The sequence below is a fragment of the Homarus americanus genome, unplaced genomic scaffold, assembly GCF_018991925.1.
Source record: "Homarus americanus isolate GMGI-L3 unplaced genomic scaffold, GMGI_Hamer_2.0 scaffold13662, whole genome shotgun sequence".
Classification (NCBI taxonomy): domain Eukaryota; kingdom Metazoa; phylum Arthropoda; class Malacostraca; order Decapoda; family Nephropidae; genus Homarus; species Homarus americanus.
The window spans coordinates 193723-210000 of NW_024747649.1; the positions used below are offsets into that span (position 1 = coordinate 193723).

At 37.1% G+C, this 16278-nt stretch overlaps 2 protein-coding genes across 2 annotated transcripts in view; both read right to left on the minus strand.

The window, feature by feature from the left end:
• LOC121879817 (probable glutamate receptor) overlaps positions 1-16278 on the minus strand; it is a 46299-nt gene that overhangs the window by 24394 nt on the left and 5627 nt on the right. Inside the window, exons 2-4 of the mRNA XM_042386610.1 lie at positions 6796-6896; positions 1497-1621; positions 315-431 (exon numbers count right to left, since the gene is read on the minus strand). Coding sequence (XP_042242544.1) covers positions 315-431; positions 1497-1621; positions 6796-6877 — 324 coding nt within the window. The 5' untranslated portion in view covers positions 6878-6896. The remainder of the gene's footprint in view (positions 1-314; positions 432-1496; positions 1622-6795; positions 6897-16278) is intronic.
• Positions 14654-16278, minus strand: part of LOC121879814 — a gene marked incomplete at its 5' end in the record, with an annotated part of 30426 nt that continues 28801 nt past the window's right edge. The window contains one exon of the mRNA XM_042386607.1: positions 14654-15442. Coding sequence (XP_042242541.1) covers positions 15407-15442 — 36 coding nt within the window. The remainder of the gene's footprint in view (positions 15443-16278) is intronic.

The following is a 16278-nucleotide window of genomic DNA, read 5'->3' on the forward strand; positions in this document are numbered from 1 at the left end:
ATAAGTGTGACCTTCCCGCCTCAGTAGTAATGTGAGAGTGACCTACCCACTTCAGTAGTGATATGAGAGTGACCTACCCACCTCAGCAGTAATATAAGTGTGACCTTCCTGCCTCAGTAGTAATGTGAGGCCCGCCTCAGTAGTAATGAGAGTGACCTACCCGGCCTCAGTAGTAATGTGAGAGTGACCTACCCGCCTCAGTAGTAATGTAAGAGTGACCTACCCGCCTCAGTAGTAATGTGAGAGTGACCTACCCGCTTCAGTAGTATTGTGAGTGCAACCTACTTACCTCTAGTAATGTGAGAGTGACCTACTTTTCGAACCTGTTTCACCACTCGAGAGAGCCACGCCTGCGTTAGATTAGTGTCCTGGCTATCCGCTGCCACCTCAAGTAATGCCACCCCAGAAGAGAAGCGTAGAGACACAAATTCCTGAAATATACAGTTATGATGATGGAATCCAACTTAGTCAAGATGTTTGTGTTTTCTCGGGGACTCCTCTTGATTATATATATATATATATATATATATATATATATATATATATATATATATATATATATATATATATATATATATATATATATATATATATATATATATATATATATATATATATATATATATTTCATTAGTCCATATAGCACGCGGACTTCAACATATAATTAACAACCTTGCTAGCCATGACACGAACCCTCGACTTCATGCGTGTGACTAGGGATTGGCACCACCGTGACACAAGGACTTTACTCATTGCTGTTGTGAATATGTGAATTAGATATTTAGCCTGTAAGAGGGGATAGCATCCTAACCAGCCACGTGGATAATTTGTACGTAACATAACCCACAGAAGTCATGATAAGGCGTAATGGATTATTCTCAAATTGATAGAGTTATGCGTTACTGACAATGTTTTTAGAACAAATAGAAAGTTGTACAAACAAATATTTGGCATGAGCATGGGTAATTGCCCTTCTGCTCCTTTAGCCTGAATTTATATGGAGCTTTTTGAGGCTAGATTACTACCCAACATAGGTGATGTGGATTAGTGGATGCCATGTTTTTGACCTGCCCTCCTGTTTTGTAAGGTCACCCTGTGTACATAAGCCTCTCTTAGTCCATGTAATTCAGTTGCCTCTGAAGATGTCTTGAATGAACACGAAAGCTAAGGTGCTCCAATGGTTCCCTTTTTTCTGAGTGATTTTATCAAGATTTATCTTATCCACGTTTTCATTGTGGATCTATATGATATATATATATATATATATATATATATATATATATATATATATATATATATATATATATATATATATATATATATATATATATATATATATATATATATATATATATATATATATATATATATATATATATATATATATTTTTTTTTTTTTTTTTTTTTTTTTTTTTTTTAAACATGAAACTATACACCCAAACATAATATGGTTCTATATCATAGCAGTTTCCCTGAAATAAATCTATTATACTCACCTTGAAGACAGAGGTAGTTGAGATACTGCCGTCAGTGAGGAATATGAGTGTACAGCGAGGGTGTGACTCGGCTGCCAGGAGTGACTCCAAGGCATTAGTAAGTACTGAGATCCTTTTATGATGAACTGACGAGGGAAGAGAAGTTTTAAAGATGAATCCTACCAGCTCACCCGAACAAATGCTCTCTAAAGAATTTGGATATTAGGGATAATTGCCGAATAGTGATAAGTCTTCTAAAAAAATCGAAATTATTTATAAACATTCCGGTGTGATATATAGTGTATGTAAACATTACACTAAACAAATACAAACAACAGATAAAGAGCTCCTGTATTAATATAAATAACATAGACCATTTAGATAAAATTTGGTTTGTCTGAAATGGAGGGGTTATTTTTATAGAATAATTAATGTTTTTAACTTTATAATAACAATGAAAAATCTGTATCTCGGAAATGGGTATGTTGCGTTTATTGTATGGTTATCTCTAAAACTAATAACTTTCACACACACGCACACAAACACACACACACACACACACACGCACACAAACACACACACACACACAAACACACACACACACACACACACACATACAAACACACACATACACACACACACACACACACACATATATATATATATATATATATATATATATATATATATATATATATATATATATATATATATATATATATATATATATATATATATATATATTTATATATATATTGTTACGACCGTGTCATATTTTTCTATTTTTTTTATAACATGCTTCCATGTTGTTCCATGTTATTCCTGTAATGATGTGTTATATTTACTATTATATAATCTAGTCACCTTAACCTGTGCTGTTAAGGTTTTAACTGTTATTATTTGTTCAAGCCCATCTTATTTCTTCATTTAGTATTGTAACAAGCATTCTTTGTTTCTCTAATGACCATCTGCATCGTTAAACGACCCATGTTTCACAGGCTGGTCACATTGGCGGGAAGCAACCCTATATATAGTACTCCACCTGTAGACAGAGTTTAGTCCAGTCCTCTTGTCATTCAGTTCACGTTCTTTTGAGCGACACCCGTCACCTGTTACTTACTTTATTTTATTACTGTGTTGTTCCTGTCGCCACCAATGTGGTATATCTATGTGAGTACCTATTTATGTAGGAATTTGTCTGGTTTGAGAGGAATGAAAGGATTTTTTAGCCAGGCAAATTCCTACACTTAAGAATATTTTGACTCTGCCCTATCGTAATGAATTTGTCCCATTAATTCGGTCCCTCAAGCTTCTAAATATTAATGTTGTTTTCAAATATGACTCAACCATTACCAATATGTTAATAAGAAATAGCCCAAGTTTGAATGTAAATGGAAGTGTTTATTGTATTCCATGTAGCAAATGTAATTGTAATTATGTAGGTCAGACAGGAAAAACTCTGCAGCTCAGAATCAAACAACATAAGTATAATATCAGAACAGCATCTGAAAGCAGTGCCTTGTTCGTTCATGTTAGGAATAATAATCACCCCATTGCTTGGGAAAAAAGCTTAGAAGTATTTAAATCATCTTGTGTCACAGAAAGACTTCTGGTTGAAGCTAGTTTGATTAAGGAATTAAAATCAATAAACCTTAGTGATGGTCAGTTCAAAACTGATAATATGTTACATAAATTTATTTGTCAGTGGCCCAAGGTTAAAAATGCTTTGAAAACCTTTGATCTAGATGTATGATAGTTATTTAGTGGGTCCCTTATTTTTTACCTGACCTGACTAGTCACGTCACCCCCCTTCTCTTAAGCTCCTCTACGTGTGTGTTGGTGTGGGGATTAGTGGATGACATCATTATGACCTGACCTCATGTTTTTAAGGTCACCCTGTATATTTAAGCCTCTCTCTGTCCATGTAATCCAGTTGCCTCTGAAGATGTCTTGAATAAAGACGAAAGCTAAGGTGCTCCGTTGTTTCCCTTTTCCCGTGTGATTTTATCAAGATTTATCTTATCCACGTTTTCATTGTGGATCTACATGAAATATATATATAAATATATATATATATATATATATATATATATATATATATATATATATATATATATATATATATATATATATATATATATATATATATATATATACAGTATATATAAATATATATATATATACATGCTGACGTTTTTTTAACTAGAGTCAGCCTCTCTGACTCTACTGTAGTTGTCAAAGCCTCACCATGTCGTCGTGGCGTACACCTTATCCATGGGAAACCCAGTCGTTTCCACACTATGAAGGCTGAGAGCGCCCTCTTATAGTTTGTAAGTAATTCAATTCACACGTTTAGGTGTTAACTAAGAGATATTATAAAAAGAGTCTAATTTTTGCTATATTCCAGGCCACGTGTCCCTGAAACACCATCAACCAACCCACTCTTTGTATTCTGTGTTCCTTGTGCTAATGTCATGTGTCCCTGAAAACCCACGAATAGCGTCTAGCCATGATAATACATAAAATTATGGACTGAGAGCTGGTCATTGCTGGGGCCTATTGAGGTAATGGAAGAACCCTTCATTGTACCTTACTTACCATAGACGGGAGGGCCAGCAGTATAAAGGCTGCATCTCATAGCTGAGTTAAAATTTATTAAAAACAAATGCTATCAATTTAAAGGCAATTTTTTTCGATAAATCTCCCGGTATTTTGATACAGTCGGAATACGACTCAGTAAGGTACGCAGCTTTGTTTCAGGGGTATAGCATATTTCCAGTTTAGCTAGACTGAAGTAAGGATTATAAAATGAAGCAAATGTGAATGTTGTTATAATTTAACTGGAGGATCAAGTAGTTTCATTGGAGTTTGAAGTTATAAGCTACAAGGTGAGTGCCTGCTCAGAGACTATAGGTGATTATTGTGTAAATCTATAATTCATAACTACATTTCACATAAAGAAAAGTTGCGTTTTTCTTACAAAATGTGCTAATGGAGTAAGATAGTTTATGTCTGTACAACCGGGTCATTGACACTGTGCAATAAGTGTTGAGCATTGTGTAGTGTATGTGTGTGTGTTATTAAATTTCTTGCGAGAGTTAATCCAAAAGACTAGTGTTTACTCATTTCACGATGATGTGCCTAGAATTCTCATGTTATGTCATGTAATTATTTTTTTTTACGGGGATTAGCCCTCCCGCGCACAGGTCATCGACCCACAAGAGTATATTAATCTACAACACGAAGATGCCGGAAAACCAGTGTTTTAAAGTGAGACAGATTTTATGAGTATGGAAACACAGAAGAAGGCAGAGCATTCCACAGTGTTGCTGTGTGAGGAAAGAAGGATAAACTATAACGGGTTATTCTAGTGTGACCGACATCCACAGACAAACGGTGGGCACCGCGGGCAAGACTTGTGTTACGAACCCACGGCCTTGCCGGCGGTACACAGTATGCCAAATACACCGACCTTTGCCCGTTAAAGTACCTGTAAAGGAGAGAGAGGGTGAAGCAACATTGCGGCGAAGAGAAAGGGAAGAAAGATTGTCAACTAAAGGAGGAGAGTAATAAGACGAAATGCCTTTGATTCCACCCTATCTAACAGTACTCCAAGTTAGGACGAATGAATCTCTTATATACTTGAAGCAACTGCTCAGGAGTGAAGTAGCTACGGCATCTGTACAGCATTCCCAAATTTCGGGAGGCAGCTTTAGCAATGTTGTGGATGTGTTGCTTCCATGACATACTAGAGGAAATGGTGAGGCCTTGCATATCTATTTTAGACAAACAGATATACTTCTTTGTTTTATATAGATATAGATCATAACTACATATAACACCATCCATCATCTTATACTTATGTTGTTTGATTCTGAGCTGCAGTGTTTTTCCTGTCTATCCTACATAATTACAATTACATTTGCTACATGGAATACAATAAACACTTCTATTTACATTCAAACTTGGGCTATTCCTTATTAACATATTGGTAATGGTTGAGTCATACTTGAAAACAACATTAATATTTAGAAGCTTGAGGGACCAAACTAACGGGACAAATTCATTACGATAGGGCAGAGTCAAAATATTCTTAAGTGTAGGAACTTGTCTGGTTTGAGAGGAATGAAAGGATTTTTTAGCCCTATTAAAACAACGATCAACAAACACAGAAGGGTACCCGAGTTTCTGTGCAATGGAACGAATGTGTTTCAATTCATCGTCAATAAATTCAGAGTCACAAATACGCAGACATCTTAAGAACATAGCAGAAAAAACTGACATTTTGGTAGACTCCAGATGATTCGATAAAAGGTGAATGAAAATGTCTACCTGAGTGGGCTTTCTGTATACCTTAAATTTGAAGTTTTGACCATTTCTCATGATAAGCATATCAAGGAATGGAAGGGATCCATTTATTTCTCTTTCAATTTTGAATGTGATACTAGGGACAATATCATTAAGCTTGTCTAAAAATTCCAATGGGTCACTGTTTCCAGGCCAAAGACAAAGAACATCATCTACATATCTATACCATGGAGGAATAATGTAATCCAGTTGCCTCTGAAGATGTCTTGAATAAAGACGTGTGATTTTATCAATATATATATATATATATATATATATATATATATATATATATATATATATATATATATATATATATATATATACATACATACAAAAGAAGCGTGTGATTAGATAATGTCGACTCAGAAATGATCAAGTGGGTCAGGTTTGGAATGTTGGTTAAATCTTTTTTAGACATAAGTGAAGGTAAAGATATCGTAAATCGACACATTAAACAGAATCTTAACACTAAACTACGGATCTGTATCTGATCTCAGTTACATAAGCTTTGGATTTTTTCAAAGTGAATTTCAAATTTCATTAACTCGTAACACTTCTTAGATGCTCTCGGTGAGTAGATAATCTTCATACTAGTACAGTATTTTTCATTATTTCAAGATATTTATAGAATATCATTGTCTTTGGTTTAAAATTTTAGCTGCTTAGTATATAGACCATATTTCATATATTTTTGGACCATTTTCTCTGCCAATTAATTATGCATATAATATGAGTATTTATGCAACATAGACTAATTACAGATATATAGTGTACTATTACCCTTTCTGACCAGAATAATTATGATCATCAAACTTATCATGAGTTTCCCAAGGCTGATGAAAGTCTTGGAAAATTTGTTTAATGGCAAAACAGATCTTCCAGAAGGAATAACAATAGGCCTTGTGTTAGTGAATTTGTTTGGTTAGAACATAAGTGGTGGGAGTAAGTCGGTCATATATTGACATCTTACCATAAGAGCGAGGAAGCTGCCCAACAGTCGCCACCACAGCGAGAGTTAGGTAACACAGCAGTGATATGGCAGTCTTCGCCATCTTGGTCGCTCTTCATAGACTGAGAAATGTAACGAGTTAGTGAATTAAAACAAAGCAATAGTTTTAAATTTATTTCAAGTGAAATTACTTTGAATATTGTACTTAGTAAAATTAAATTATTGTGATTTATTTAGCGATTATGAAGATAATTAAAGATATTCACTAGAAAGACACTGAATAATTTTAATTAACCGAAATAAAACACAACAATTACAAGAGACTGATAAACAATACAAGCATTCAATAATATCTATGATACCTCGAGTCTCACATATGATGCAGAAATAGAATTTTGCCACAGAAGAAACATCAAAATTTTACCATTTCTTGACCTTCAGATCACATAAACAGTTTGACGGACACGCTAAAATCGAACTGCAATATACTGGTATGTCAGTTTAATGTCAAGTGGAACTTGAGTTGCGCTGATTTTTGCAGAGAAAATCTCATATATTTATTGTTTGAATCCATGGAAACAAACAAGAATAAAAAAAAAATAAATAAATATATATATATATATATATATATATATATATATATATATATATATATATATATATATATATATATATATATATATATATATATATATATATATATATATATATATATATATATATATATATGTAACCGGTCGGAATTTGCTGGACTTTAATTTCTCACTTGACTTGGGGTTTATTAAAATTTAATAGATGGTAAAGGCAGTGGAAGCGCCCCTTTGAGAAAAATCCCGAACCAGCACAAGAACACTTAAATCTACTACACAAAATGAACTGTCCGTGACCCGTGGAAGGATAGCGTCTGTGACTGGGATGAATGAGACACACTGTAAAATTTAGACACTTATATTCCCTCCAACACTACAAACACAATCAAATAATGGTACACCAATATGCGCACCTCTTAACTTAAACTTTAACCACTACTCTGGGGAATAAAAGTTATACATGACATAGAAATTATTAGAAACACAGGCAACAATAAATTTAAAGTATTAAGAAATGTTAATTGCACATATGAACAGGCCTTAAGGCTTTCCCAAAATAATATCAGTCACTTAGGAAATGGTACTAAAAAATAAGAAATTAAATACTCCACAATGAATAGGCCTTAAGGGCTTTCAGCAAGATAATATCAGTCACTGAGGAAATGGTAATAAAATTTAAGGAATTAAATACTCTACAATGAATAGGCCTTAAGGGCACTCAACAAAATTATATCAGTCACTGAGGAAATGGTAATAAAATTTAAGGAATTAAATACTCTACACTGAATAGGCCTTAAGGGCACTCAACAAAATTATAGCACCTCAACAGATGTACACTTCCTAACCTAACCTAACCACTACTCTGGGGAACAAGGTTATACCTGAGATCAGAATTATGAAGAACAATTAGAGGCATTAAAAGAATCAAATCACAGTATCACTCTGGTTCCACTTAATGGCACAAACATTCAAAACAATATTATCAAAATTATTTAGAAACTATTAAACTACACACGTCAAGATAATATCAGTCTGAGGAATGGTGTTAACTACACCCGTAATAAGGGAGGGAAAATGTTCCTCTAGGTATCTCCTAGAGACCTAGACTCACGGTCTCAGTGTGTGACCATTAGTTTACTCAGATAGCCTCAGTGTACTCCCAGTGCGTCCATAAAGCGGAAGGGAGTGAGCCAATCAGACCTTGTACAGTTGAGAGAAACTTTAGCTTCCCGTTAGCAAGAGGGTTTCACTAGCTGCTCGGGACATGTGGGGTTGTGCACCGGAGTGGTAAGAACTGATCACCCACTGCTGATGCTGGTCCCGTGTCGTTTTAGTTGTCGGGAGCACTCGTTCACTCAAGAGATCCTTTGCTACCCCGCTAAACAGTGACAGGCCTACACTGATCGGTCCAATGGCGACAATCGCCACCCTCAATCATCAACGGCAGTCAATCTCTCGCAGTCAACTCCGGTCAACTCCAGTCAAGTGGGTTCTGACGGAAACCCTGAAATGAACTCACTGTTAGCTCTAGTTTACTTTATCACTGCCCTATCTAACCCTGTCTGAGATCGAATGAGACTTACTTGTTATACTGCAATAGCGCAGCACAGGTGACTAGGCCACGTGACTATTTCTGATGGACGCGCGGAACGTCTTGTCTGTGTGAATGCTCTCCGGGACTGGGCCTAGCCAGCGTCGCGTCTCCCCAAGGCGCTAGCTTGGGCCTACGTGATATATTTTCCGCCTAACTAATAACTCCTTGGGACACCCGTAACATTATTCAGACTGCTAAACGATCTATAATAATTTCAAATTCAATAATAGTCCCTTAACTTCATGAATCGCATCATTATTAATTCGGTAAATCACATTTAATATCATATAGGCCTAGTTCCGCAATCTCTCGCTACGAGCAGGCAGCGCTCCCTCCCCTCAGATGACCTTGAACGCTCAGTATCACTCATGGCGGGGCATTTGAAATTACTCTGAAATTTCTGGATATTACATATATATATATATATATATATATATATATATATATATATATATGCTGATAACCACAAGGAAAGAAGAAAACACAAAGTTCCCAAGCGCTTTCGTGTAATTCACATCTTCAGGGGTGAGTACAGTCTGTAGTTCACCGCATCTCCAAGGACAGACCGCAAACAGACAAAATAGACCAAACGAGACCAAAAACACGGAAGGAGACCTCCGCTGGCCACTGAGCCCCCCCATCAACACCAAACAAACCCCCTACAAGATACCAGACTACGACGACGGAATCGGAAACGCTTTTACTCTGCCACCTCACCACCAACAGTGTCAAATGAAAGACAACTACAGGAAATAGAGGAAGGACTGATCAAGTACACATACGAGGACGGAAGGGTAGAAGAAGCCCACATAGAAACCCTGATCAGAACCCGAAGACTTAGCACCAGAGTCAATAAAACAGAAAAAGTAGAACCATCAAAATTCAAGAAAATAAGAACAGGATTAAAGGAAGACCGACACACACACTCAACAGGGGAATCAAGAGCCAATAAACAGCCCTCAAAAAAACCGAGGGACCCACGACTACATATATAGGAACATTATACAACACACTGTACTAGCCTGGACCCCAATCAGAAAAACGGAAATCATAAACCTATATAACATATTCGATCCAGACATTATACTAATCAATTTACACGGCCGTAAAAAGATAAAATAAAAATCTTCAACTATCACATACATCAACCAGAGGCCCAATAACAATAGGAACATCCAACATACCATTTAGAAGACCTTGATCCTCAACAGGAGACCTAAAGTTTATCAGACGAAACAACCCTGCTTACTTCTTAGGAGACCTAAATGCAACGACATACTATCCTCGGACACCGCAACAGAAAACCAGGAGGAAACATCCTAAGCGACCTAATCGAACATGACAGCATCACCCATGTCGGCCCTGATTTCGAAACATTTATAACGGCGGGAAACTCAGGGAAACCCGATATAATCCAGGCCAATAGACACCACCATCTGCATACACATATAAAACTTGGACCCACCACTACCAGTGACCACCTGCCCATAATATTAACGCTCTCTACATCTCCCGTACAAATTCCCTCGATTCCAAGATATGCTTTTAATAAAGCAAACTGGGACAACCTTAAAACAGCCCTCAACACCGAATGCACAGCAGAACGCCACAGCAATGGAAAACAACATACCAAAATCAACATTTCGCACACTATCATAAGCATATCTAACACATGAAGAGAAGACGATCCAAACCAGATTCACAAATATACACGAATACATAAAAACACACGGCTGGAGCCAAGACACCACTACACTAACTCAAAGAGAAACTCAAAGAAAGATTCACAAGAAAAGGCAATAAAAAATGGAGTTAACTAATCAAGACACACAAGCGGATTACAGAAACCCAAAATCGTTTTGGACCAAAATTATAAACCGCATGGGATTTAATTCAGTGGAAAATAGATACCTCATAGACAGCAATGGACAAAAAATCACAGAACCCGAACTCAAAGAAACAATATTCAGAACCATATGGAGCGGCATATACAAAATCACGGAGGACGACAACAGAAACTTTTGCAGAGAGACCGAACAGATGGTGAGAAAACACCTGAATCAGAACACAGAGAAATGGCAACCCCATAGGACAATCAAACTCAACACATTACATAGCAACCCACTAATTGCTCCAATAACCACAAAATATATCGAAAATACTGTAACCAGCTTTAAGAATAAGTCTCCTGGAATTACCCAAATAATCAAAACTGTGCTGCAAAACTTAACACCGCCAATGATAAAAAAACTCGCAGAAATTTTCAATGCCTCACTAGCAGCCGGATTTTTCCGTCAAAATTTAAAACAGCAAAGGTAAGGCTCATACCCAAAGATGGAAAAACCCAACACAAACGGCAAAATACTGGAAACAATAATTTACCACAGACTAAGAAACTATTTAGACTACGAAGATAAATATAACCCGAGACAACACGGCTTTCGAAAAAAACCGAGGTACAAACTCTGCAATAACCCTAATTTACGAATCCATAGCAAAGGCAGCCTGCAACAGACAACAGAGAAGCCAAACTCAACGTCGATCACTATATAGGAAAAACCTTCAACCTTTATAGTGGAGTGCCACAAGGCAGCAATTTATCCCCCACCTTATACACTATTTATACAGGAGACATGCTTAAACCAATGAACTCTGAATACGTGGCATATGCAGACGATGTAACCCAAAATATCCAATACCCAGGAAAATCCATAAGAATGATGGCACTCAGAACAAGCAGAGAGATTGAGCCCATGAACAACAAAGAAAGAAAATGAAAAATAAAATCAACACGCAAAAACTCAAAATAATATATATTGCAAAAACCAACCCTCTCCAATATTCGTAAGCAACCAACACATACCATATGCAAACAACGGAAAAATCCTCGGCCTTAAAATCACAAGAAATGGTATCCTCCCACACATTAATGAAAGAATTGCAATGGCCAAAGCACAACTGACCAAACTACAACGACTCTGCAACCAAAACACAACTACACTATACAAAGCATTTGTTAGACATCATCTAGAATATCCCCAATTCCACTCAGCATAAAATAAAAAAAACAAGCAAACAAGAACTACAGGCAGTGCAAGACATAAGAAGAGGGGTAAGACACAGACCACCGTATACACAAACATTACAAGACATACAGACCACAGCAGAGACCCACCCAACACCAGAATACACACCCAAGTTAACGCAATTTGGGGAAAAATCCAATAAACACAACACCCCATACTACACCAAATAACATAATACAACAATATCACATCACACAACTGGTGGACAAAAAGTATAAAGAGCCAACAGGAACCAGATCCACTACCAATATACACATAATAAAGAAAAAGATGGGGACTTCCCCTACAGAGACACACGGACCCAGAGACTCTCCCTAAGCCATCGATATCTTAGTTTCGCTTAGCTTGTCAACCTTGACCCCTTAGACTTCAATCTCGTCCCCGCCAGGTGTGCGTGTGAGGTGGATAGCCCACCTGCTTTCAATCTCCCCCTGTACTTCCCTCTTCAAACTTTACCTTCCTCTTTCATCTTAGTGGATGACATCATTATGACCTGACCTCCTGTTTTTAAGGTCACCCTGTATATTTAAGCCTCTCTCTGTCCATGTAATCCAGTTGCTTCTGAAGATGTCTTGAATAAAGACGAAAGCTAAGGTGCTCCGTTGTTTCCCTTTTCCCGTGTGATTTTATCAAGATTTATCTTATCCACGTTTTCATTGTGGATCTACATGACATATATATATATATATATATATATATATATATATATATATATATATATATATATATATATATATATATATATATATATATATATGCAAGTAAATCACTGTAGGTGCGCGTGATCTAGGTATATGCTGATAACCACAAGGAAAGAAGAAAACACGAAGAGATATTATAAAAAGAGTCTAATTTTTGCTATATTCCAGGCCACGTGTCCCTGAAACACCATCAACCAACCCACTCTTTGTATTCTGTGTTCCTTGTGCTAACGTCATGTGTCCCTGAAAACCCACGAATAGCGTCTAGCCATGATAATACACAAAATTATGGACTGAGAGCTGGTCATTGCTGGGGCCTATTGAGGTAATGGAAGAACCCTTCATTGTACCTTACTTACCATAGACGGGAAGGCCAGCAGTATAAAGGCTGCATCTCATAGCTGAGTTAAAATTTATTAAAAACAAATGCTATCAATTTAAAGGCAATTTTTTTCGATAAATCTCCCGGTATTTTGATACAGTCGGAATACGACTCAGTAAGGTACGCAGCTTTGTTTCAGGGGTATAGCATATTTCCAGTTTAGCTAGACTGAAGTAAGGATTATAAAATGAAGCAAATGTGAATGTTGTTATAATTTAACTGGAGGATCAAGTAGTTTCATTGGAGTTTGAAGTTATAAGCTACAAGGTGAGTGCCTGCTCAGAGACTATAGGTGATTATTGTGTAAATCTATAATTCATAAGTACATTTCACATAAAGAAAAGTTGTGTTCTTACAAAATGTGCTAATGGAGTAAGATAATTTATGTCTGTACAAACGGGTCATTGATACTGTGCAATAAGTGTTGAGCATTGTGCAGTGTATGTGTGTGTGTTATTAAATTTCTTGCGAGAGTTAATCCAAAAGACTAGTGTTTACTCATTTCACGATGATGTGCCTAGAATTCTCATGTTATGTCATGTAATTTTTTTTTTACGGGGATTAGCCCTCCCGCGCACAGGTCATCGACCCACAAGAGTATATTAATCTACAACACGAAGATGCCGGAAAACCAGTGTTTTAAAGTGAGACAGATTGTATGAGTATGGAAACACAGAAGAAGGCAGAGCATTCCACAGTGTTGCTGTGTGAGGAAAGAAGGATAAACTATAACGGGTTATTCTAGTGTGACCGACATCCACAGAAAAATGGTGGGCACCGCGGGCAAGACTTGTGTTACGAACCCACGGCCTTGCCGGCGGTACACAGTATGCCAAATACACCGACCTTTGCCCGTTAAAGTACCTGTAAAGGAGAGAGAGAGTGAAGCAACATTGCGGCGAAGAGAAAGGGAAGAAAGATTGTCAACTAAAGGAGGAGAGTAATAAGACGAAATGCCTTTGATTCCACCCTATCTAACAGTACTCCAAGTTAGGACGAATGAATCTCTTATATACTTGAAGCAACTGCTCAGGAGTGAAGTAGCTACGGCATCTGTACAACATTCCCAATTTTCGGGAGGCAGCTTTAGCAATGTTGTGGATGTGTTGCTTCCATGACATATTAGAGGAAATGGTGAGGCCTTGCATATCTATTTTAGAATTTGGCAGAATGATAGCGTCCTGAAATGTGATTGGTGGGAGATCACCTAATTTGGAAAGTGCAATTGGTAAATACTGATTTTTATTACTATTGAATTTAACCAAGCTTCTACCTCCCCATTATATTTTCCATTCTTAAACGAATTTTCGTAGAATTTGGGAATTTTGCAGGACTCATTAAGAGTGGTTGTCAGTGTGAAGGCATTACGTGACTTGTGTATCCCAGTGTATCTCCATTAAGATTCATTTCAGTGTTCAAGTCTTGGACATATATTTTAGAGAGTAGAGGTGAATGTGTAAAATGTTTTCAAACAGTTTCGTGTTTTATAATTTTACACGAAACGGAGGATATGAAAAAAAAGTTCATTGCTTCTGCATGATATTTATGAAACGCCCATGGCTATAATTTATGGTTTTCTAATAGTACCTAGTTTGTAATATGCTTATCCAAAAAACGGTGAAGTAATTTAGAGAATTGAGCAACAGAATAGAATTGTATAAGATTTCTTTATTTTCACTACATAGTTTATAAATGCCCTATTATGGGACTATAAAGGCTCAGTTCAGATTCCCATCGTGCGGGAATGAGTCTTAAATTTTTCTTCTGATGACTTTACATCTCTTTCGTCTCCACCATGGTCTTGGACACACACATTGGTCATTCTGGTCAGAACATTCTCAGTGACCAAATTTATATTGCAATGCATAACAAAATAATTTAAATGTTCGATCTCAGAGCGGAGGTTGTGGAGCTGGACATGAAGCTTCAGGTAATTCATGTAAGCATACTGGCTGTGACACGCTTCTCTTTCCAGGAAGTTCAGGAAATGCTGTGGAGATTTTTGGACCTCGTAATGAAAATTCTGGATATGATCTTTGTTCCCTGAAACTGTGGGATGACAAACAACAGCGTAAGAGGCAGCTGAGCGTCCTTCAGCGTATGTTGAATGAGGTCTGTGTCCACGAGGTCTGGTGTTGACGTTGCCCTCCTTCAGCCACCGATGGATCCACCTGAAGACGGTGGTGACGCTTACACCAGTCTCTCGAGCGATAGCATGGAGAGACATGCCCTCCCTCCACATTTTCACAAATCCAGCTCGCTCTGCTAGGGCTGTGGGCTTAGTTGTCCGTCGACGCTCCATCTCCATGGTAGTCCTGTGTGAGAACTGTGTTACAGTACCATCGTCTTCACAAAATTACGATTACCTTGTAGCACCGACTATAAACTCTTAAACATCAAATCTTATACTTTCTTTTAATAAGACCTTCATCATTTAACCTGAAGAGAATAAGGACAACGATGGAAAATATGATACCTGGATCATAAGAAGGTTATAGATAAGAAAAACAATACGGACCTACTGATAAATAGCAAAATGAAGTTAATAAAATTAATACTTAACACTGGGAATAATATCTTCTAAATTATATAGAATTTGTTTTGTATTTTTTCCTCTTCCTTGACATCTGAAAGGGACGAATTCTTTAACAAGTGTTTCTTATTTTCGTGTCTCATACGATACCTTTTTTCTGCATCAATAAATCTAGCAAAAAACTGATAGCCATCAGCTCGTTGAACAGGCTTTGTGTGAAATATAACAGAGTCTAGAACTGCTTTTAGTGTCCTTGTGGCCTAGCCGGTAAGCGTTCCCTAGTCACACCCAGTAGGTCGAGGGTTCGATTCCTTGCTGGTGAGGTCGTTGATTATATGTTCAAAGTCCGCGTGTTATATGGACTAAAAATGAAGTATATATATGTACCTCGCGTTTCATACCAGCTGGATTCGGTAAAATGCTACTGACACCACATAAGAGGCACGGGCAGTTTCCCAATGAGGTTCACGGCGCCATCAGCTCGATGAACAGGCTTTGTGTGAAATATAACAGAGTCTAGAACTGCTTTTAGTGTCCTTGTGGCCTAGCCGGTAAGCGTTCCCTAGTCACACCCAGTAGGTCGAGGGTTCGATTCCTTGCTGGTGAGGTCGTTGATTA